Source organism: Cucurbita pepo, chromosome LG10 (genome assembly GCF_002806865.2).
Source record: "Cucurbita pepo subsp. pepo cultivar mu-cu-16 chromosome LG10, ASM280686v2, whole genome shotgun sequence".
In the NCBI taxonomy this organism is placed as follows: Eukaryota; Viridiplantae; Streptophyta; class Magnoliopsida; order Cucurbitales; family Cucurbitaceae; genus Cucurbita; species Cucurbita pepo.
The window spans coordinates 9,033,130-9,056,604 of NC_036647.1; the positions used below are offsets into that span (position 1 = coordinate 9,033,130).

The 23,475-nt window shown below is 37.4% G+C and overlaps 3 protein-coding genes across 5 annotated transcripts in view; 1 reads left to right on the forward strand and 2 right to left on the reverse strand.

Moving 5' to 3' along the window:
* Positions 1-82: 82 nt before the first annotated feature.
* On the reverse strand, positions 83-4,905 carry LOC111803859 (glycerol-3-phosphate dehydrogenase [NAD(+)] GPDHC1, cytosolic). Of its 3 annotated transcripts, none has more exons than XM_023688450.1 (6): positions 4,591-4,905; positions 3,538-4,174; positions 2,802-3,023; positions 1,361-1,608; positions 578-717; positions 83-421 (listed from the first exon to the last, which is right to left on the reverse strand). In XM_023688450.1, the coding sequence occupies exons 1-6, from the start codon at positions 4,696-4,698 to the stop codon at positions 298-300; spliced, it is 1,479 nt and encodes a 492-aa protein (XP_023544218.1). In that variant the 5' UTR covers positions 4,699-4,905; the 3' UTR covers positions 83-297. The 3 variants fall into 3 exon arrangements, with proteins under 3 accessions (XP_023544218.1, XP_023544219.1, XP_023544220.1); XM_023688451.1 differs by having other exon boundaries at positions 3,538-4,380; positions 4,591-4,903; XM_023688452.1 differs by having other exon boundaries at positions 3,538-4,222; positions 4,591-4,679.
* A 3,455-nt stretch (positions 4,906-8,360) lies between these two features.
* Positions 8,361-12,215, forward strand: LOC111804395 (S-formylglutathione hydrolase). Its single transcript, XM_023689182.1, has 7 exons — positions 8,361-8,628; positions 8,958-9,075; positions 9,765-9,812; positions 10,081-10,277; positions 10,948-11,046; positions 11,140-11,205; positions 11,785-12,215. The coding sequence occupies exons 1-7, from the start codon at positions 8,482-8,484 to the stop codon at positions 11,965-11,967; spliced, it is 858 nt and encodes a 285-aa protein (XP_023544950.1). The 5' UTR covers positions 8,361-8,481; the 3' UTR covers positions 11,968-12,215.
* A 2,081-nt stretch (positions 12,216-14,296) lies between these two features.
* Positions 14,297-23,475, reverse strand: part of LOC111803535 (DNA helicase INO80) — a 16,375-nt gene continuing 7,196 nt past the window's right edge. Inside the window, exons 11-23 of the mRNA XM_023687987.1 lie at positions 23,269-23,394; positions 22,385-22,546; positions 22,242-22,299; positions 21,411-21,638; positions 21,173-21,319; positions 18,891-19,445; positions 18,490-18,747; positions 18,298-18,405; positions 17,771-17,865; positions 17,475-17,631; positions 16,610-16,807; positions 16,358-16,510; positions 14,297-15,013 (exon numbers count right to left, since the gene is read on the reverse strand). Coding sequence (XP_023543755.1) covers positions 14,780-15,013; positions 16,358-16,510; positions 16,610-16,807; positions 17,475-17,631; positions 17,771-17,865; positions 18,298-18,405; positions 18,490-18,747; positions 18,891-19,445; positions 21,173-21,319; positions 21,411-21,638; positions 22,242-22,299; positions 22,385-22,546; positions 23,269-23,394 — 2,479 coding nt within the window. The 3' untranslated portion in view covers positions 14,297-14,779. The remainder of the gene's footprint in view (positions 15,014-16,357; positions 16,511-16,609; positions 16,808-17,474; positions 17,632-17,770; positions 17,866-18,297; positions 18,406-18,489; positions 18,748-18,890; positions 19,446-21,172; positions 21,320-21,410; positions 21,639-22,241; positions 22,300-22,384; positions 22,547-23,268; positions 23,395-23,475) is intronic.

The following is a 23,475-nucleotide window of genomic DNA, read 5'->3' on the forward strand; positions in this document are numbered from 1 at the left end:
ATGAATATAACTAAACCAAAATGAAGTGAGTATTAAAAGTTCGAAAACCAAAATAAGATTCGAATTCATAAAAGATTCACTGTATCAAAGATGAGAGAATTTTGATATTGATTCGCTTTCAAAAGAAAAGTGCCAAGAAATAATTTGAAATTCAGCATTATCATATAACTTTCTCCATGTGACATATAATTGTCTATAGGACCAAGAAAGAAGCCTATAGACTATAGTTCATAGCTCATTTATGCAGGGCTCACTCTCTTTCAGACTAGTTTTAAGTTTTGCCATGGAATCTACAGTTCAAGGTTGACCAAGTAGTGAAGGCCTGTAGAACGCATGGCTTTGTGCCAACTCGATCCGGTCTCGGGGATCATTCAAGGTCTCGTCTCGCAAGGCTTCTAGTATAGCTTGAGGTGATCCATCCCTAGTGACCCGAAACACGAGAAAAGAGAAATCGTGATTGAAAAACTTCGAGTTTAAGCTTAGATTAGGTTCGATTCAGTTCGAAGTAAATTTCATATCAATTTCTGCAGGCCACTTATTTGATGCAAACTTTAGAATAGTAAGTTGAGGCAATTACCTTTTAATAAGTATTTTATAGAGTGTCTTTAAGATGGGACAAAGCTGCACAGGAGCAACAGGCTTGTTGTCTTCAGGATGCAACACATTTAGGCTTGACTGACTCAGAATTTCATAGAAAGCACCAACAGCAGAGACTCCCTACAAAACAGAAAAGGATTTTTTAGCACTATATATTGTATGTGTATGTTCGTAGATACATATGTATTTTAGAGAGTTCGTGTGTGCACGTAGTTACGTATGTATTTTTGTGAGTTTGTATGTGTACATAGGTACCTATGTATTTGAGTGAGTTTGTGTGTGAACATAGATACATATGCATTTCAGTGAGTTCACATGTGTGTATGTAGATACATTTGTATTTTAGTGAGTTCGTGTGTGAACATAGATATGTGTGCATTTCAGTGAGTTCACGTGTATGTACATAGATACATATGCATTTTAGAGAGTTCGTGCGTGAACCTAGATACGTATGTATTTTAGAGAGCGTGTGAACATAGATACATATGCATTTCAGTGAGTTCACCACGTGTGTGTACGTAGATACGTATGTATTTTAGTGAGTTCGTGTGTACGTAGATACATATGTCATGTGCGTGCATAGCATAGATACGTATACATTTTAGTGAGTTTGTGTGTGCACGCCCAATATCAGTACTGAAATAGGAGAATTTCTTTCCGAATCAGTGCTTCGAAAACAGTCGGTAAAGCTTTTAAACAAGAAAATACAGGTGATTCTAACATGAACTCATAATGGAGCAAGAAAGAACTGCAGTTTCTTTACCTGAATCATCCCTTTGCCACTAATGCTATCCCCCATATCTAGACTAAGTTCGCCCTTGGCCAACATTTGCCCGTACCAAGCGTTACGACCTTTCAACAAGGTCACGTATGTGTCAGCGAGCAAAGGCCCCGCTAGCTTCTCGGGTTCTTCTGCTAGCAGGTAAGTAATGAAGATCATCTCTGAGGTGCAATGTGCAAAGTATACTGATTTACTGGTAGCACTTTCATTGGTAAGGGCTGCCACCATTCCTGAAAGTTCAAAATGGAAAGCAATGAACATGGTAGAAAACTTCAAGCAACAGTCCCAAAATTGTCCAATGCAAAATCTGGATCACTAAGACAATCACAGTTTCGAGAAAGAGAGAGAATGTCGTGAATGTACGAAGATAATGATAGAAATGAAAAAGATATGTGTAATAGTCTAAGCCCACCGCTAGCAGATATTGTCTGCTTTGGTCCGTTACGTATCGTCGTCAACCTCACGGTTTTAAAATGCTGTCTACGAGCGAGAGGTTTCCACACCCTTATGAGGAATGCTTTGTTCACCTCTCCAACCGATTTGGGATCTCACAATGCACCTCCTTTGGGGGCCCAACATCCTCACTGGTGCCCGATGTTTGGCTCTGATAACATTTGTAACAGCCTAAGCTCACTGCTAGCAGATATTGTCCATTTTGACCTGTAACGTATCACCGTAATCACGATTTTAAAACACGTCTACGAGGGAGAGGTTTCTACACCCTTATGAAGAATGCTTTGTTCCCCTCTCCAACCTGGGATCTCACAATCCACCCCCTTGAGGGCCCAGTGTCCTCGCTAGCACACCGCAAAGTATCTGGCTCTGATACCATTTGTAACAGCCTAAGCCCACTCCTAGCAGATATTGTCTGCTTTGACCTGTTACGTATCGTCTAATCATGATTTTAAAACACGTCCACGAGGGAGAGGTCTCCACACCCTTAGGAAGAATGTTTTGTTTCTCTCTCCAACCGATGTCGGATTTCACAATGCATTCCATCCACCCCTTTGGGGGGCCCAGCGTCCTCACTGGCACACCGCCCGGTGTTTGGCTCTGATACCATTTGTAACAACCTAAGCTCACCGCTAGCAGATATTGTCCTCTTTGACCCGTTACATATCACCATCAGCCTCACGGTTTTAAAACATGTCTCCGAGGGAGAAGTTTCCACACCCTTACGAAGAATGCTTTGTTTCCCTCTCCAACCGACGTGAGATCTCACAATCTAACTATATTGCAGTGCAAGATTCAGTCAAACAGCTATACCGAGCGCTAGTGCTACCAAAAACAGTGATTAACTCCACATTGCTATGAACTAAAATGGACGTGAACAAGAACAAAAGCAATTGCTACAACAAAGTGATAATAAAGACTGTTTCCATCATCATTAAGATAAATTAACCAGAAAGTATCTACCACTTACCAGCTCCAATGGCGTAGACGTTCTTCAAGCCACCCATGACTTCATGTGTCACAAGGTCACTATTATCCCACACAATAAACTGAGGTTGTCTCAAAAAATTTGCAAGAGGCTTCCTCCACTTCTCAGCTCCACAAATCCGAGCATTCGCGTATTCCTTGTTATAAATCTCTGAGGCGATGTTCGGTCCACCAAGATACAATATGTTCTCTATAGGCACTCCAGCTGAGAAAAACAATTTCACAAACACAAACCGATGTTAGCCTCACGGTTTTAAAACGTGTCTACAAGAGAGAGCTTTCCACATCCTTATGAGGAATGCTTTGTTCCCCCCTCCAACCGATGTGGGATCTCACAATCCACCCCCCTTGGGAGCCCAACATCCTCTCTGGCACACCGCCCGATGTCTGGCTCTAATACCATTTGTAATAGCCTAAACCCACCGCTAGCAAATATGGTCCACTTTGACCCGTTACGTATCACCATCAGCCTCACGAGGGAGAGGTTTCCACAACCTTATGTAGAATGATTTGTTCCCCTCTCCAACCGATATGTTCTCTATACTTATTAGTCTAAACTTCCTCAATCTTTATGAGATAATGTTCTTTACAGTTCTAAGAACTCAAATCCAAAAAGACAATAACTTGTTTTCAGCTCGAAATGTTCTTATCTGTTTATAAATGAAGAACACAATGCAAATAGAACAGATTAAATGCCAAATTTGGTAAGAATATCTTACTTGCACGGTTGATCATCAGAGTAGGAGTTATTATGTGAGGAACAGGCTGAAGAGCAGCTTCTATACCCTTTGCTAAAGAGATGATAATAGGCACTGTGATTCGTTCTTTCCAATATTTACTTATCTCTTCAAAAACCTCTCTTGTTTCAGTGGAAGGTAAGCCATTAACAACAATGTCAGCATCCCAAACAGCCTCCTGCAAGTTAGTCACCACTTTCAAAGGACAAAGTGGTGTGTCAATCATGTTCAAGCAAAACCCATCTTTCAAAATCTCATCGGCGTAGAGAACTCGATCACCGAGCCTTGCTTCGACGTACTTTAGATAAGCACATCGTCGAATAAGCCTCCTTAGCACATCTTCCCTTGAATTGATCACTTCAAAGAGGTGTTCAGCTGTGGCTTTATCCAGAATCCTTCCTGCTCTTCTCCATATTCTGATTTGAACCTTCTCTCGAAATTGGCCATAGCTGTCTTGAAGAAGAGCTGCAAAGACACTCCCCCAAGCTCCAGCTCCCACACCAACGATCCTTAGTGGATCACCATCGGACTTCCCTAGAAGCCTTCGAAGTTCATCAAGCTTCTCTTCAAATCCATTGAAGTTATGCGTTGAACCATTTGAATGTGAGAGATTCATTGTCTATCAATGAACAAAAACCAGCCCCAGATAACAAAAGAATACACAATCCTTCAAGAAGCTTATATCAGCAATACAGATCAAGTAGTTGGAACTAATGTCTAAATCAAATCAGAGGGGTCTAGAGTTATAGCTAAACACTTCATCCAACTTCAAAAGAATCGAAATATTCAAATGCAGCATTGATCTTCCCGAGGGAGTTCGTTCATCTACCCACACCGAACAACAAAACGCAATTAAAAAACACGAAAACAAACAACAAACGATCATATATATTCAAATCAAGGCCAGTAAGTGTGAAATGGGGGAAGAAAAGTCAATTAAATCGGTATGATCTTCAACACGGCGGAAACTACAAAGTTGGGGGTAGGGTTTAAATTCGAAATCGAAGCAAATCGTTTCAAAACAGCAAGACCAACCTCACACATTCGAAGATCCAGAGCCACACTGCGTAGAACAGCACGAACTCTCACAGACCCATCGGACACAGACAACGCTGAAAAACAAGCTCGAAAGGGGAAGTTCATGAGAAGAACTCCATTTGAGGAGAAAAATGGTGGCGATTGAAGCCGTGAAAAATGGGTTTATAGCACAAAGAGAAGAAGAAGAAGAAGAAGAAGAAGAAGGCGAAGGAGAGAGAGGCATTGATGGCGGTAAGCCGCGGTGTGTACACAAAAGAGAGCATTAAAAGAGGAGAGATGAAAGTTCACCGGTGGATTTATTTACTGAAGAGGGGCCAACTCCCCAACAAGCAAATGCCCATATGCTTATGGTTGTAATAATTATGGATATCCTGTATGGATTAAGGTTCAAGGGCATTTTCGTAATTTTAAATCAAGTTATTGATTTAAACTCGTCATCAAAAAGACGTATTGTTTTAAAAAAGTTAATAGCTTAGCTCGAGCTAACTAGTCTTAAAAAGACGTGACGTACTTTTGTGATAAATGTTGATTAATTCGATCGTGTGGGACAGGTAGATAAGAGAAATAGTCGAATTGAATTAAATAGAATGGTATATATAATGATTTACGAAGAAGTTTCTAGTGAAAACTTAATTTTAGGTAATTTTCAACTTTTTCTTTTGTAACGATGCAAAGTCATTGTTAGCAAATGTTGTTCTTTTTAGGTTTTTTCTTTCGGGTGCTAGCGAGGATCTAGGTCTCGATAGCGGTGGATTGTGAGATCCCACATCGATTGGAAAGAAGAACGAGTACCAGCGAAGTTGTTTGGGCCTTGAAGGGGGTGGATTGTGAGATCCCACATTGATTGGAGAAAATAACGAGTACCACGAGGTTGCTTGGCCTTGAAGGTGGTGGATTGTGAGATCCCACATCGATTGGAGAGTAGAACGAGTATCAGTGAGGATACAAGGCCTCGAAGGGGGTGGATTGTGAGATCCCACATCGATTGGAGAGTAGAGTGAGTACCAGCGAGGATGCTAGGTCTCAAAGGGGGTGGATTGTGAGATCCCACATCAATTGGAGAGAAGAACGAGTACCAGCCAGGTTGCTTGGCCTTGAAGGGGGTGGATTGTGAGATCCCACATCGATTGGAGAGAAGAACGAGTACCAGTGAGGATGTAAGGCCTCGAAGGGGGTGGATTGTGAGATCCCACATCGATTGGAGAGAAGAAAGAGTACCAGCGAGAATGCTAGACCTCGAAGGGGGTGGATTGTAAGATCCCACATTGATTGGAGAGTACAACGAGTACCAGTGAGGATGCAAGGCCTCGAAGGTGGATTGTGAGATCCCACATCGATTGGAGAGTAGAACGAGTACCAGCGATAATGCTAGGCCTCGAAAGGAGTGGATTATGAGATCTCACATCGATTGGAGAGAAGAACGAGTACCAACAGGTTGCTTGACCTTGAAGGGGGTGGATTGTGAGATCCCACATCGATTGGAGAAAAGAACGAGCCAGCGAGGATGCTAAACCTCGAAGGGGGTGGATTGTGAGATCCCACATCGATTAGAGAATCGAACAAGTACCAGCGAAGATGCTAGGCCTCAAAGGGGGTGGATTGTGAAATCCCACATCGATTGGAGAGAAGAACGAGTACCAGCGAGGTTGCTTGGCCTCGAACGGGGTGAATTGTGAGGTCCCACGTCAGTTGGAGAGGGGAACAAAACAATCTTCGTAAGCGTGTGGAAAACTCTCCCTAGCATACACGTTTTAAAACTTTGAAGGAAAGTCCAGAAGTGCAAGCCTAAAGAAGACAATATTTGTTAACAGTGGACTTAGACAGTTACATTTCTAATGTCACCACTTGAATGTCTAGTAAACATGATAAGAAAAAATGGAAGTTGAAAAATGTTAAAAGAAAAGTTAATTAATTTGTTTTCGGTGTAAAATGACTCATGTTATTCTATAACATCCGCACAGTGAATGTGTCCTAACAACAAAGTTAGGGTTTTCGTGTAATCTTTTTTTAACGATTTTTCGCTTCTTCACATACTACCGTCGTGCATGACGACCGCTCTTACAAAAACCTAGTATTCTTGTTGAACGTTGTACGATTAGACACGTGAAGCTTCTACGTCAATAAGCTTCTATTTCTCGAGTCTCCCTCAGACTCGTTGGAGTTATGTTTCCTTATGCTCACTCAGTCCCCTTTTTTTATTGCACCAACGTGTGTTTGACATATCTAAGGGCATTGTCGTCATGCCTTGAGTCGTTATTGTTGCATCTCGTCTAGAATCCACGACTAGATTTCCCTTGTAGAAACTACATCAGCATTTTGAGTTTGTCGCAAACACCGCGAGATCTCGTCGAAGAAGAGGAGATTGTCGCCTCAAGTCAAACACGCAATTTTACCGGTCAGTTCAGCGCATTCTGATTTGGTTCAATTCATTCAGTCCTTCAGTGGTTCACTTCATTCCATGTTGGTTGTCGTCGGAAAAGGCGCGAGAATTCTGGCGAGGCGCTAGAATTCTCACACCCTCAACCTACACGCTCCCCCCGACACCCACGATATGTCAAACTACCTTCAGTCAATCTGCATAAGCGCACCTACAAGAGAAAAGAAAAAGTGTGAGTAACAGGGGCCAAAACGAGTGTGAGAAAATCAATAACTGTGAACAAAGAATACCAACGGACTGAATTTTCCGACGAGATAAGGAGAGCCAACTTAAGACGTAACGACGAGCGAAACTCGTGGGTGGTAACCGACCAGAGACTCCGAGCATACTCACGGTAAGAATACTCACATGCACCCACCCATTTACGTCTTCATTCCCCGTTGGTAAACACATGATTATAACTAAAAAAAAACCGTGTTGTGTAGGCACGTATGAGTTCCTATAGTGTAGTGGAAGACAGGGACATGTTAGTGCAATGTGAAAGAGGGCAAATCTGGAGAAAATGGCGATAGAAAACACGGTTGGAGACGCTCATGAGGAGAGAATGTAACGCCCCAGATTCACCGCTAGTAGATATTGTCCGTTTTGGGCTCTTCCTTTCGGGCTTCCCCTTAAGGCTTTAAAACACGTCTGCTAGGGGAAAGTTTCCACACCCTTATAAATGATGTTTTGTTCTCCTCCCCAACCAATGTGGGGCATCACAATCCACCCCCTTCGGGGCCCAGCGTCCTCGCTGGCACTCGTTCCTTTCTCCAATCGATATGAGACCGCCACCAAATCCACCTCCCTTCGTGGCCCAACGTCCTTACTGGCACCATCTCGTGTCTACCTCCCTTCGAGGAACAGCGAAAAGACTGGTACATCATCCGATATCTGGCTCTGATACTATTTGTAAGGGTGTGGAAACCTTCCTCTAGCAGACGCGTTTTAAAGCCTTGAGGGGAAGCCCAAAGAGGACAATATCTGCCAGCGGTGAACCTTTCCCCAACAATCGTCAGGTTTGTCACGTAAAGTCGGGTGAAGAAGACGCAACTTGTGGATCTGGGTCGAGTACCCATTTGCAACCCAATATCCAGCCTAGCCTGATCTTGATGTCACGACCTAGCTACCACTTAACCCAGATTCAGTAAATGCGACTCGAGCTCAAACCTGAATACGAATCTTTTTTCGAACAACGGGTCGAGAGTGAAGATATGAACTCCAACTAAAGTTTTAGGGTATGGGTCCTAGGTTGAGGTGGGCAAGAAGGTCTTTTTCTATAGATATGAATTTTGTTGGACCAAAATACCCTTTTTGAACTTATCCCAATCGAGCTTTATATTCTTGTGATCCTCGTAACAAGTGTCACTATATTGCTCTTCCCACTCCAAATCAAACCTCAGTCGAACGAAGATTCTCCATTATCATCAATCTCTGTTCATTCCATCGCCAAGAAATCAAGCACTCCGAAAATGGACGCCAAGCCAACCGAGATCAGCAGCTCGAAGATGTTCGGAGGCTATAATCGAAGATACCGCCATTACAGCCCAACTCTTGGCTGCTCCATGACCTTCTCCGTCTACTTCCCTCCTTCTCCGCTTCCGTCCCAAAAATTTCCGGTATCTCCTCTCATTTCCGTTTTCAATTCAATCTCGATGTTATCCATTTCGATTACTAATTGAAACTCGAATGTTAAAGCAATGTTTGAGTGTTTCTGATCTTCGATTTCTGGAGAAATCGGTTTTCTGTTTGATCTTAGGATTATCGTGTCTGTATATGTTTATGTGATATGATTTTACTGCCGTTGGATGTGGATTTTGTGGAATGGATGTCGAATAGTTATTATTTTGGGTATTTGATTGTTGTTGGTGTGTTTTTCCTTTTGTGTTTGGAAATGTATTGGAATTGCAATGGTTGAAGGTTGGGGTTCGATTTTGTTATTGAACAGGTACTGTACTGGCTCTCTGGCCTTACTTGTACGGATGAGAATTTTATAATTAAGGCAGGGGCTCAACGCACTGCTTCAAGTGAAGGTGTTGCTTTAATTGCACCTGATACATCTCCAAGTAAGAACAACTTTGAACCCATTTTCAAGTATTGATGATGTTGTTGGGTACGATTTTGATTGAAAAGAAGGGAATCCTTGTGCTCTTAACGACTTTGAACTCACTTGGATTCTGCTAATAATTTTATGCTAAGTACAAATTGACAATTTTTGCATTTTAAGACGTGTTTTTGACAATATCTAATTGATCCAGCAGGGTTATATGGTTTGAATGCTTCTATTATGAATGTAGAGTAGTTATAGCTTCAATGAGCTACTGGTTGGAAGGCCATGAAACAATCTTCCATTGTAATAACTGCCAGAATTTATGGGATGAAGCAAAATCTTTTATTTGAAGGGGATGGGGTGTCTCCGCCTGTTTTTAAGATGGAACGTTCGTTTCCTTCTCTTCGTTTTAGTAATTTGTCACGTCACAATGTCATGCTATTCTTAATTGGTATTTTTATGAGGAATGATATTGAAAACTTGGCAATACAAAGTGAATGAAGTTTCTTGCAAAAATCATTTTCTTTTACCATTTAACTAAGATTCATTGGCCTGGCAAATGTGTTTAATTTTTACTTTGCTTGATATGTTGATACGAAACAGATCTTATTTCAAACAGTTTTTCATCATGGAAGTGAGTACTCTTTTATGATGAAATGTGACCAGGATCTTATACATATATTGTTTTGCTCATTCTTTTAATAGGAGGCCTCAATGTGGAAGGAGAGGCAGACAGTTGGGATTTTGGTGTTGGTATGTTACTTCTGACTTGTCATATTGCAGTTAAACAGAGTAACTTTATGAATATTTTGTCGTGTATGGCTGGTTTAGCTTTCATTTGACTTTTCAACTTCATAACTTTATTTAACGAGGCTTTTCTTATAGATTGAAGTGTATGTATGATTATTCCGAAGTCCTACCTTTGGTATTTTATATCTCGTTCTATATGGTCGTTTAGTTTCTAAAAAAAGAGGCGAATTTACTTTCGTGTTTTCCTTTTGTCTTATTGTTTCTTAAAAAGGTGCTGGATTTTATCTCAATGCTACACAAGAGAAATGGAAAAATTGGCGTATGTATGATTATGTTGTCAAGGAGCTACCTAAACTTCTGAGTGAGAACTTTCCACAGCTTGATACATCACGGGCATCTATATTTGGTCACTCTATGGGTGGGCATGGGGCTCTAACAATTTACCTGAAAAACTTGGACAAGTATAAGGTATTTGATGATAATCCTCTTGTTTAATTTTCTATTTAAGATTAAAAAAACGTAAATTACCATACCATTCATTACAGTTGCTAAGGGTCCCTTCTTTCAGAGAAAAAGATTATTTGTTTGATAGGATTCTGTACGCTCTCCCCACCCCAAAGGCTCAAGAAAAAGAAAAAACGAAGGGATCATTGTGTGAGATCTCACATCGGTTAGAGAGGGGAACAAAACATTCCTTATAAGAGTGTGGAAACCTCTAACAGACACATTTTAAAACCTTGAGGGGAAGCCCAGAAGAGAAAACCCAAAGAGGATAATATCTGCTAGCGGTGGGCTTGGGCTGTTACAAATGGTATCAGAACCAGACATTGGGCGGTGTGCCAGTGAGGACGTTGGGCCCTCAAGGGGGGTGGATTGTGAGATCTCACATCAGTTGGAGAGGAGAACGAAGCATTCCATATAAGGGTGTGGAAACCTCTCTCTAATAGACACGTTTTAAAACATTGAGGTGAAGTCCAGAAGGCAAAGCCTAAAGAGGACAATATTTGTTAGAAGTGGCCTTAGGCTGTTACATAATTGTTTACGATTTGTTGCTTCGATCTGATAAATAAATTGTTCTTTTTATTATCTTGTATTCAGTTATTCTTCTCCCATAAACATTTTCTACCTAATTTTTCAGTCAGTATCTGCCTTTTCACCCATTGCCAATCCTATAAATTGCCCCTGGGGCCAGAAGGCATTCACAAACTATCTAGGTAGCAACAAAGCTGACTGGGAGGTGAGTTTTTATAAGATATTTAGCATTTTTTTTTTTTTCACAATTTAATGTTAGGATGGAAAGCTTTTAATCATTGAAATTGAATAACTTCAGGAATATGATGCTACTCATCTAATCTCAAAGTTTCACAATGTATCAGCTACCATTCTAATTGATCAGGTAATGGTTTTTGTTCATTCAACTTCCACAAAGTGAATTGTTCCTTCATGTCAGTGGCGTTAGCGACTTAGAAAACTAAAATCCTATCATTAGTAGCTTCCTCTGGTAAATGAAAATATTTTATTCTGAAATTTCAATTTGTTTTTAAATAGTTTTTGTTCTTGAATTCTTATACATTTTCCATTTTTTTTATCTATACTTCTTGATTTTTACTAATAGTTTGTGAACTTCTAATCACTTTATTTAGATGCAATTTGCATTTAGTCCTGCCATATAAATTATAGGCTTAATTGTTAGGAACCACGGACCTTCACAATGGTTTGATATTGTCCACTTTGAGCATAAGCTCTCGTGACTTTGCTTTTGGTTTCTCCAAAATACCTCATACCAATGGAGATGTATTCCTTACTTATAAACTCATAATCATCCCCTTAATTAGCTAACGTGGGACTCCCTCCCAACAATCCTCAACGTTAATTACAAAAAGTACCACCAAACTTCGTCATTCATTTAAATAATACTCGTATTCGTTACTCTCCTCGTTAACTTCCCTAATGTAATCTCCTTGTTGATAAACAGGGGGAGGATGATGAATTCTTACATGGACAGTTGCTGCCACACAAGTTTGAAGAGGCATGCAGGGCTGTGAATGTTCCACTCCTCTTGAGGCTGCAATCAGGTTACAATCATTCCTACTTTTTCATTGCTTCCTTCGTTGAAGATCACATTCGTCACCACTCTCAAGCTCTTAGGCTTCCTTAAAACCTTGTGCTGCTTATGATCCAATTGCTATCCTTTGAGGAGTTGAGGCATCGTGACTAGTAATTTTGATGAAGACGAAGTTATTTTAATTATGTGTGCTGGATATCTGTAATGTGAATGTGAAAAATTGCCCTTTGGTGCGTATTTGATCCCTTTGCTAGACTGGTTATAATAGAGGTCTATTTTGCCTAATAATGTTGCTTTCTTTTGTCCTTTGAATCAAAGTTATGTGGTAATAGTTGAGCTGATTTTGTGTGGCGTGACTAGTCATTGTAGTCTTTTTTTCATTAATCATGGTTCTAAAGTTTTTTTAGGCGTGTATTTTTAAAGTGGTCGGGTAAAATTACGTTGCTAGGAAAAAGATATTTTATATAGACGCGTTTGATAAAGATTTTGTTCTTTTTTTTTTAGATTTATACTTGATTTGTTCATTGTTTTAATGGCTAAATTTTGTATTGAAATTTTAAATGGAGAATACTCCAAGCTACATTTTTTTTTAGTATTTAAAATTTGACACGCTTAAAATGCTTTTAAAATGTATTTTAGTAGTATTTTTTAAGTATGTTTGACCTCCAGCTCGGTAGATAAGACATTAATTACTATTCTAAAGATTGATGGTTTGATGTTCATCCTTGCAATTATTGATATTAATAGACATAAAGTTAAATTACGTATGTTCTAAATTTATGTATGGATCTTTCTCGAAAGGTTATATATTAAAATAAATCTTCTCATTAGAGAAGAGGGGTTAATTTTGTCATTTCAGTATTGTCTATGCTCTCTCCTTAATTACTCTCTAATAATCCTTCCTCTCTCCATTCATATTTGCTTAATTACATCCGGTAATCACTTCTCTCTCCTTTGATTTAAAATTTCTTTCTTTACGATTCCTCTTCCTTTAATTGTCATAGAAAGATTTCTATCCAAAGACCATCATTTAATCCGTAGAAATGGTAGAGAGAATGGGGAGATATTTGTTTCCGATAGATAAGTAGGGTTGAGAATAGAGATTTTATTCCTCGTCCCTGCTTATATGTATATATTCTATTACAAATTATAAATAGATTATAATAAATCAGATTTTTTTTTATATTCTGTGTCTTACAACTATATTTTCTTGATTATGTACAAATAGGTCATCATTTTATTTCAACCGATACTTTATTTTTGCGAACAAGCAAAATGTTTGTAAAATTACTTCAAAACAATGAATTTTGGGGCTCCTTGTAAATATGATTAATTATATATTACACCCTATAAGATTTTAATATTATAGTAAATATGATTAATTATATATTAAAACTATAATAGTAATATTTAAGATAAAACTATGTTGAATTTATTAAAATTTAATTTTTTTAGAAATCATGTTAGTAAAACATTATATTACATTTGTGTTCACATTTTTTAATAAAAACTATATTGTAAAATGGAAATAATACATTAGAAAAGTTTATTCGTAAGAACAATTTTTTAAAAAAATACATATCTGGAAAATTTTCTTATGAAAAACTTGATACCCATGCATTTTTTTTTGTGGGATTCTCCGTTTCAAATTCCACAAAAATAAATGGAGAATATCGAGACAATAGAGAATGAAAAAAAGACAGAGATGGAGAAGGCTTCTCTGTTCCCACCTCTACAGACATTTTTTCTCTCTCACCCGTCACCATTAATAAAATTTTGTTCATGAGACATATTTCAAATTCATCTCCACCTTACTACAATAACAATGTTTGGAAAATAAAATTGGACAGGTAATTTTAAATTATAGGTTTATACCATGTTACACGTCGTAGTCTAAATTAGTCAACGTTTTTCTTGAATAGACCCAACATCATCCTTCGACGCAATTAATAGAACCAAACCAAAGTTTGTTTGAAAGGTAATTGTAACACGTTTTCAAATTGAAACATTAAATTAGTGTCGCCATCTAAATTTAAGATTATATTTAATAATTTAAAAGATAAGACAAACATTTCAAATAATTACGTTGAATCTCATCGACATGTATATCACGATATATATTGCATCACAATGATATCATAAACTTGTTTAGATGGTTTGGCTGTTACCATAACCGGAACCTGAAGATCCTTGCCAGCCTCCATCATCCAAAATCAATGTTGCCTCGTTTGGACTATATTGGACAAGAACTATATTCCTCGTCGATATCTGGATTGAACGGGGAAGTCCCTCGTTTGATCTGAACAAGGAACGATGTTCCCCATTCGAACAAGATGAGACATGATTTTCCTCATTCCATTTGGTTTGAATGATCAAGGTAAACCAAGAAAACGAACTAAAAATATTACACAAGACAACACCATTGATGAAAATGAAGAATTCCTTTCTTTTCTTTCCCCACCAAATATTACTCAGTTTTAGAACCTCGGTATATAGCACAAGAACATAGCTTCTCAATAAGCCAATATATAAATCTATACAAATATAATTACACAGATGATTTCCGCCAAAAAGATAAATAAAATTACCTTCAATTCTTCAATTGGCTATGTGATGGCGACAAGCTTCATTTGCATATTTACAAGCTCTCGCAATGCTTCTCCCATTTGCTTTGCTGAGCTCCTCCACTGGCTAGCGAGTCAGAAAACGGACGTACACCATACCGGATTAGTAGATGGGAAAGAACCAGAGAAGGGGCCAGGACGTGACACGAGAGATGAAGTATGCCATCTTATCGTCGATGTCTTACGCAGTTGATCAGTATGATCAAATTCCGCAACCGAAGTTCGGTTGCTTTGCAGGATGGAGAGATATGTCTGCACTTGAATCCAGCTCACAACTGCTGCTATTGTGGATACTGAGTGTGATCTGAAATTCCCATGTTTGTGGAGGTAGTTGCTGGTACAAGGTTTTCATTTACACTCTTGGTTGGTCGCTTTGGTCGCTTTGGTTTCTGAGTTTGAGGTTCGAGATTTTGCTGGTAGTCGTCCAAGTTGAAGTCAACCACTGGGCTAATTTCGTTTATCTTTTGTAAACTTCGAGCTTTCGATGAATTTTGCTTTTCAGAACCCCCTTTTCTCTGCACAAAGACAATGTATATACAATACATGTTATAAATAGGAAAATAAACCATCCTTTTCCCATGCAAGCAGGCAATGATATAGGCATATGTGATTTGAAACAACGCTGCTTATTAAAAATAGTGGGACATATCTACAAGCAATAATAATGAACTCTATAATAAAAGACAACAACACGGAATGTACACCCATGAATATAGCTCCATCACATTTTGATTTGATAAGGTATCAAAAGCCCTATTCTGCTAATGATCCATCCTCGCAAATCTCTTGGGAGGCTTCACCTATGGCCTATATACTAATTCTGGGAGACGACATGAATATGAAGTTATCACGGTTTCGATGTGTGTCCAACCTAGGATTTTAAAGGGATCTCCAAACAACTCGAATCCTTACCAGTCATTAACACTAGAGGATCCATGTTCACCGACAATTCTTATATCAAATTATGGAAATATACCAAATATATCTTAAGAACATAACAATCCATAGGTGAAGTAAAGCGTTCAAAACTGTGGAACAATGGTCTCACTCTGATATCCTCAAAAACCTTTAATGGACTTCATAGTTCACGCACTGGAGGATCAGTCAAAAAATGATCAAGGATTGTACTCAGGCTTGGAAAATATAACAGGACAGAAATAGAATCCTAGAACAATAAAAATGCGACACATCTTTGTCCAAAATTCTATACTTGTATTCACACTATTTTTTAATGAGAAACAAGTAACCTTCATTTCTTGAGATGAAATACAAAAGACGAGCAGGTGCCCATATGATTTACAAAAAATATTGCCAATGAGCTGAGAGTGAAGTATGGCTAAGTCCCGAAAAGTTGGGAGAATTTACGCTGAGAGATAGCAATGTAATTAAGGTGCTTAAAAAAGAGTCATAATATGTAGCTTTTTCCTAAAGGATGTGTAGGTTTCGCTCGAGCCATATTAACCAAAGGAATGCTATGTTGGAGGAGACCCATACGGCCTCCTTTTCTTAGCTGAAGGGGTGGCCCATGAAGAGCATCTCTAAAAAGAGTCGTTGGATCATTTGGCAAGGCATTGTGTAAGTTGAAAGCCTTCAGGATTTTTGCCTAGGAGTTTGCGAAGGGGCAAGAGGTGAAAAGGTGCATCATGGTTTCACCATTTTGTTGACAAATAACACACCGGTCTGGAGAGGAGACAATCCATGGGACCTTTTTTAGTAAGGTGTCCCCTGTATTTATATGGGCTTAGAGAGAGGTTTTGGGATCCTAATCTATATGTCATTATATTCACACTCTCCTTATAGACTACCAAGTTTGGAATATCATGAATTGTCTGCAATAATAGATGGAAAAGGTCCAGTACCTTTTTACTGCTGGATTTAGTTTTTTCCAGATCGGGAGATCGATCATATTCAGTACCCCCGGATTCAAGGTTCATTAAATCCTCCAATGAAGCGTCACCTTCAGCATCAACTCTTATACCCTTTGCTTGTTTTTTCTTTTGTCTATCCTTTGCCTGGTAAAAAATAAGATTTAAGGGAACTGAAGATGGAAAATAATATACAAATATAGATATCTTCTTGCAAGATCAGAAAATGAAATAAATCAGACCCACCACAATAGGAATTTCTATTAATTTTTGCTCCAACTGGGAATCATCCAGAAGTAAAGATACGACATCCTCAGGAGCTAATATGTCTCCTTGAACATGGCCACCAGTCATGACAAGCTGCTGAACAGTGTTTTTCTGACTAGCTCTTTGAAGAATCTTTTCTTCAACGGTCTCTTTGCAAATTAGTCTGTACACAGTAACCTATAAAGCAAATTGCAAGAAAAGGTTCAATAAAATAATGAAAGGGAGTGAGGAATGGAATAAAGAAGAGAGAGAGACAGTAAACAGTTCACAAGCACACCAGATTTACTTAAAGACCCAAGAAATTATATTTTCAGTACTTAAACTTACTGTGATTATAGCTCCTAAGCTTCCATTTTTTCAATTTGGTCACACATCTTCAATTTAAGGTCAAAATTAGTCTAGCTACAAACTCTATTAGTAAGAATTGATGATTGGTATCAGTCAGCATTGTTAAATGAATGACCTAGATTTAAGGAATATTTGTATAATTCATAGCCTTTAATCTAGAGATATTTGCATAATCCCATTAAATAAGGGAAGTAGTTGACGTCCCAAATTTATTTGTGTAGGATTGATTTATTGTCACCGATTTATTCGATCTAGGGATTTAGTTAACTAAGCACATACCTCTCTAAAAATTAATATAAAAAGCAAGAAAATTTACACTCGCAACAAGCATAGTACTAGACAATTTATAATTTAAAAGAAAAATAATAATTGAAAACTCATCTAATAAAAGGAAAAGTATGCAATCAAAAATTTCTACTAAAGCAAGTTTTTCCCAAAACATCCAGCAGCTATTCTCCACTAAAATCTCAAATTCCGTGATGAAAGGAAAACTAACATCTTTTGTCTGTCCCAGACGGTGAGCTCTGTCCATGGCCTGCAAATCCAGGGTTGGATTCCAATCACTTTCATAAAAGATGACAGTATCAGCAGCTGTCAAGTTAATGCCAAGTCCACCAGCTCTTGTGCTCAACAAGAATACGAAAATATCACTCCTACAATATAACATGATCGCATTACAAAATAAGAACCAGGGTGCTAAGATCCAGGGAGAAACCAAAAGTAAGCAACAAATTCATCCGATAGCAGAACACGATGTAATAAACACCATTTTGATGTCAAGAGAGGCTATACCGAAGTTGGAAGTCCCTGACCATATCTCGACGATCCATTATAGTGGAGGATCCATCGAGTCTAAGATATCTATACTTTCGATAATTCATGTAATCCTGCAGGGAATTGTATAATTGCAAAAGTGAGCAAATGAACTCTAGAAACCTTGTTAAACAATAAGGCCATGGTGCTTACGAAAGATATCGTCTTGTTTTAAAATTTCAAGTAGCCAAGATAAGCTAGCAACTCAACACAACAGGAACTGAAAATGGTTTAGAGTATTTGAGGGCCATGATTACACCTTTAAAAAATAAAAATAAAAAAAGGAATTTGGACCCACTATCATGCCATGCTCAATTCTCTGTTTTTTCACTTTTCCTCAAAATAGTGAAATAATGAAGGATCAAGAAATAAAAAGTCGGCCTGAATCTCAAATCTAATGCAGTAAATTTGATGTTTTACTTCAGCAATAGATTTCATATCATCGAAGGAAACCCTAAATCCCAGAGCCCCTAAATCCCAGAGCATCATGGATGAAGAATGAGTACCTCAAGAATATTCAACATTTTTGTCATTTGAGCAAACAGAAGTACACGATGATTTTCAGCCCGTAAGCGTTTCAGTAATATATCTAGCGTTTGTAGCTTCCCAGAGTCCTACATATAATTCATTGTAGAACCTTGAAAATATAAATACTCCTTAAAGGATAAAGTAAAGTGAGAAGAGAAAGTAACACCAACCGTGAGCAACTTTGCTGGATCAAAACTTTGCATTGGAGGACAAGACCCAAAAATACTGTATGTCAACTGAAGAGCAGGCTGGGAAACTTGTATTTCAGAATCTATCTCTTGAATCAAAGGGTGGGGTCCATTTGGTTTTCTGGGTCCACTAAAGTCAGATGTGCGTGCAAACCCAATAAATAATCTCTTCACCCAAGGGTCATGCAATTGTTCAACTGTTTGGTAAGCGAAGTTTCGATCTGAACAGTGCGCACCTATCTGCAAAATAGATGCGGCAACTAAGCATTAAACAAGTACCTCAAATGATAATTGACAACTTCTCATTTCACCTGTCAAGACAAAAGCTTCTAGTTTCATATAAAAAAAAAAGATAGTAAACTGAATTTTAACTACACACACACCGGTGGAGCTCTAGTTCTTGGAATAAACGTGTATGCTGAGTGAAGAAGCCCTGCATTTGCCTGAAGTCTCTCCTGTTGAGGAATGACTAAAGCCTCAAAAGGAGTATCACCGGGCCCTGTTGCAAGTTTTCTCCTGAGTAAGTTAGTCTGTGATGTGGAAGGCATTAACAACATTCTTGTAACAGCACGCACTTTTCCCTGCTCAAGAGAACCATTTTCTGGATCATCATCAATAGATTCCATAATGAAGTCTAAGATTCCATCCAGAAATTGTCGGTCCCATCTCATTATGGAAAAAAGTAGCCGTTCTAGAAAAGAACCATTGGCCAAAAATGTAACTTCTGCAGGAGACAGGTCCATCAAATGGGTGAAACCAAAAGTACCACTTCGACGATAAGAATGATGTAAATTGTCTCCTTGCATGAATATGGATTGATAAACATTTTCCGAAGAAAATATGTTGAAATGTTTCGAAAGATATCCTCCATCAATGCCATGTGCAACTGCAAATGATTTTGAACATCGAAGAACCTCTTGGTGGACTAGTTTTGGTAACTAATAATCAAACAATCAGATTAAAACATATATTAGTCATTCCTTTGGAAAAGCAGAGTAAATAGGAGAACTAAACAAAAACATCCACACTGACTTAATGTGCATATATAGGAACCCTCATGATGGAAGATATTCAGTGAATGGAAAATACACAAAAAGAGGTATATGCTTCAAAGAATCCAGCAGTAGTAGTCTTTTGTAGCTTCTAAAAAAAATTAGACCTATAGCTTAATAGAATAACCCATAAATGTAAATCTGAAAAATAAGAAATATGTTTATAGCGTCAAGAAAATTCCATTATAAAAGAGAAATATTAAGATATGGTAAAAGTGATTGTCCTTAATATACTAGAAGGCACAAACATGAGCCAAGTATTTCATTATTCATTTGTTCTAATTTTTTCCAAATTTAAATTCAAGTATTTTCTAAGTTTTTGTATACTAGAGGATTAGTTCGTGTGTACTCATGTCAATATACTAGTATACGGGGCAATCTTCAAAAAAAAAAAAAAAATTGCAGCTCAGACCCCCGTAATAAATTTATAACAAATTTACTAGTCATTAACACTCCTTTTTTAAAAAGGAATTAATAATCCATTATCAATAAATTATTTCAATAGTAGACTTTAAAATACTATAATTTAACAGAACAAGATTCTGAGTGATAAACTTAGTTTGGGCAATTTATTTTTAAAACAAAAAATTGTTTTTTTTACAAGTCGAATTTCTTAGGAAAAAAATTAGAATCATATATGAGGGCAATGCAACAGAAAACCCCAGAATAAAATAAGCAAAAATAGAGAACAGAAAGTAAATTATAAGTCAAAATCAAATTGCATATGATAATTTAGAACATTATTTCATTATTGTAATGAAAAAATGTAAATTACAAAATCATCAGGGATACAACTTCTGGTAGTTACATTTTTATTTATATGTAAACAACAAATAACACTTATAAATTCTGGTTGTTACATTTATAGATAAAAAGATATTCCAATTATTCCTTCTTTTTTTTTCTTTTTTTTTTCTTTTTTTGAGACAGATATTTCCATTATTCTAAAAAAATTTAGTCACATTTTTAGAATTATGAGCTAAATTAGGTAATGATTCTAAATTAGGGTATAAAACATGGATGCTTGGCCGGTTTACACTTTTACCTAATAACCTCAACAGCCTTCTTATCTACACTCTTAATGAACATCTGTTTTCTAATGGAAACAAGGTTCTTTGGATACACCTTATTCGAAGCTTTTTGTGGACAACTGGGAAAAAACGTAATAATCGTCTCTTCAAAGATAACGAAAAAATCTATTCATCGTTGTTTTGATCAAATTATATGACTAGCAATGTCTTGGTGTAAATGCACATCTTTATATAGCTCTTATAGTCTCTCTACACTTTTGACCAATTTAAGAAATCTTTTGTAATTCCTTTGATTTGGGTTTTGCCCTTCTTTCGTAATTTTCATGCATCAATAAAATTTGTATAAAAAAATTAATAAATAAAGCTTCTGAGTAACACCCGGCAATAAACTACCCACTAGTTTTTCAGGCCCACAAGTAAAATAAAAACACGCTTCTAGGATAGCTATTAAGGGATGAGGGTTACCATCAAATCACCGAAGTCAATAATTAATAAGATCGATGTGGACATAACTTGATTTTAATTCTGTATATGGACATCTATTATATTAATTAGTATGTATAGAGGCAAAATTGGAAGTACCTTAAACTCAATGAGATTGTGACCTCCCGAGTAGTGAACGTCCTCATGTTCGCCAAAAGGAGGGGGCAAAAGAGGATTAGGAATGTCTGCAAAGTACAGGTATGTGCTTCCCTCATTCCTTTCGAACAATTCTGGGTGATTGCAAACCTACCCATTTACATAGTTAAAATACTTCTCTAATTGTTGTTATAAAAAAAGGTACTTATTGAGTCTGTAGAAAGAGAGAGAGATCAAATACCTTTCTCAGCTGAATGACAATGTTCATAAGATTGAGAATTTTTTTCTCATTAAGATGCCTATTGCTATCAAACAACTCAGCAAGAGATATCTTATTCTTGATAGCTTGATAAAAAGCTTGCTGCCGAGAACTTAACTTGCAATGCACTGTAATCTCTGTTTTTCTAGTAAGCTCAGAGACTACATCCTTTTTAACTCTCCGCAACATAAAAGGCTTTAATATTGAATGCTGTTTCAGAAAAATGAGAAACCCATGAATAAGCCAACAAAGTAAGTCACAAAATACTGAATCTTTTATAACTCCAACCCTTGATTTATTCTATCATCCAAATTCCATTTACTAATATAAAATAAATCTAAAAAAGCTTTCTTAATAAAGATGAAAATAGACTATATGATCCAAACCAGTTAAAGAACACTGATGTCTTGATAAGAAATGTCCTTTGTTTCAAACTTTCAAGATACAACGAGTGTATAAAATTAGCTACATAAAAATGAGGCTCTATCAGAAAGCAATTTGGTGACCCAACAAGTTCCTTTCCACCGAGAGGAGAGTGAGATAGTTAAAACTAGATCTAGTTTTATCAACACCAACACAAATTTTAAATTTTCTCCATGAAAATTTTTATAACTCTATCATATAAAACAGGGAGGAACTTCTGTCATAGTGAATTTCTTCAAGTAGGAGATTCGTAAGGATGAAACAGAAGTGCTGCACGTTCCCAATCTAAACAAGGAATTCTGAGTGTGTAACTTCCTATAGAAGCAGTTTCATTTCATATAACAACAAAATTGATATGGCAGATTTCACGGGTAATAAATCAGTACTTACCAAGCGGTTAAGCTGGTGCTCGTTCAAAGTACCCCCATGTTCTGCATGATTTTCAATTCTGCAGGAAAAGAATATGAATCAAATAACATTTACTTAGCATAGTTTGATTAAATCGCGATAGAGCTCAACTAATCAATACTGACCCTTTTGAAAACCATTCATTGAATTGTTCGTGGCTATCAAATAAAGTAGGCATGATGAAATGTAGAAGGGCCCACAACTCGGCCATATTATTCTGGACAGGAGTCCCAGTAAGCAGCAATCGATTCCGACAATTAAAGCTTAGCAGTGTCTTCCACCTTATGCTGTCAATTTAATGAAACCAACATAATACATTAGAGCCTAAAAAATGGCCACAATTATGGTGGTTCTGTTGAATAATACATTTTTTAATAAGGTTCTGCTGAGTAATACTTTTTTATAAAGTTCAGCAGAGCAAACTATTCAGCTGTTTAGTCGTTTACTAGAATACTCATGACACAAGCAAGAGGATTTTATGTTAACGAAAGCCTATCACCTATCCTTGATCCAACTGCTTCTCAGTTACATGATGGGTCATTAACATAAGTTCCACTGGTACGTTAAAATAGGAAGGGATGGTCGATAATATGCAAAACAAAACCTTTATTATTAACATGCAGAGAGGGAAGACAAAATATCCACCCTGAGCCAAGAAGATTCTATTGATTATATTAAAATAAAACTTCATAACAAGAAAGATTTTTTTATAAGAAAAAATCTCTCTAACTTTCCAGACACACACATTTGCTAAGAAAATATCTTGTCAAATTCACATCAATAACCAGATTTGTGACACTTCTTCTACAGTAAGTTTCTGAACTACTGCCTTTTCAAACCTATAGTTCTCTTTCCAGACTACAGGGAAGTATGAATCAGTATAAACAACCACAGGTAGAGTTTTCCTATAACACTAACAGGAGGACTAAATAAATAAACGTATGCGCACCAAGACCAACCAACAAATAGTAAATCAGCTAGGGCCAAATGCAAAGTAATAGGAACAAACCTTGTAGAACTCTTGATTGCCTGTGCCTCATCCAAAACCATATATTGCCACTTAACACGCCGAAAATACTTTTCATCAGAAACAAGTAGCTGATAGCTGGTAATGAGGATGTGAAAACCAGCATCCCTAGAAGGAAAAGGAAAGAAAACAACCAATGTGAAAAGAAAAGAAAGAAAAAAAAAAAAAAAAAAAAAAAAAAAAAAAAAA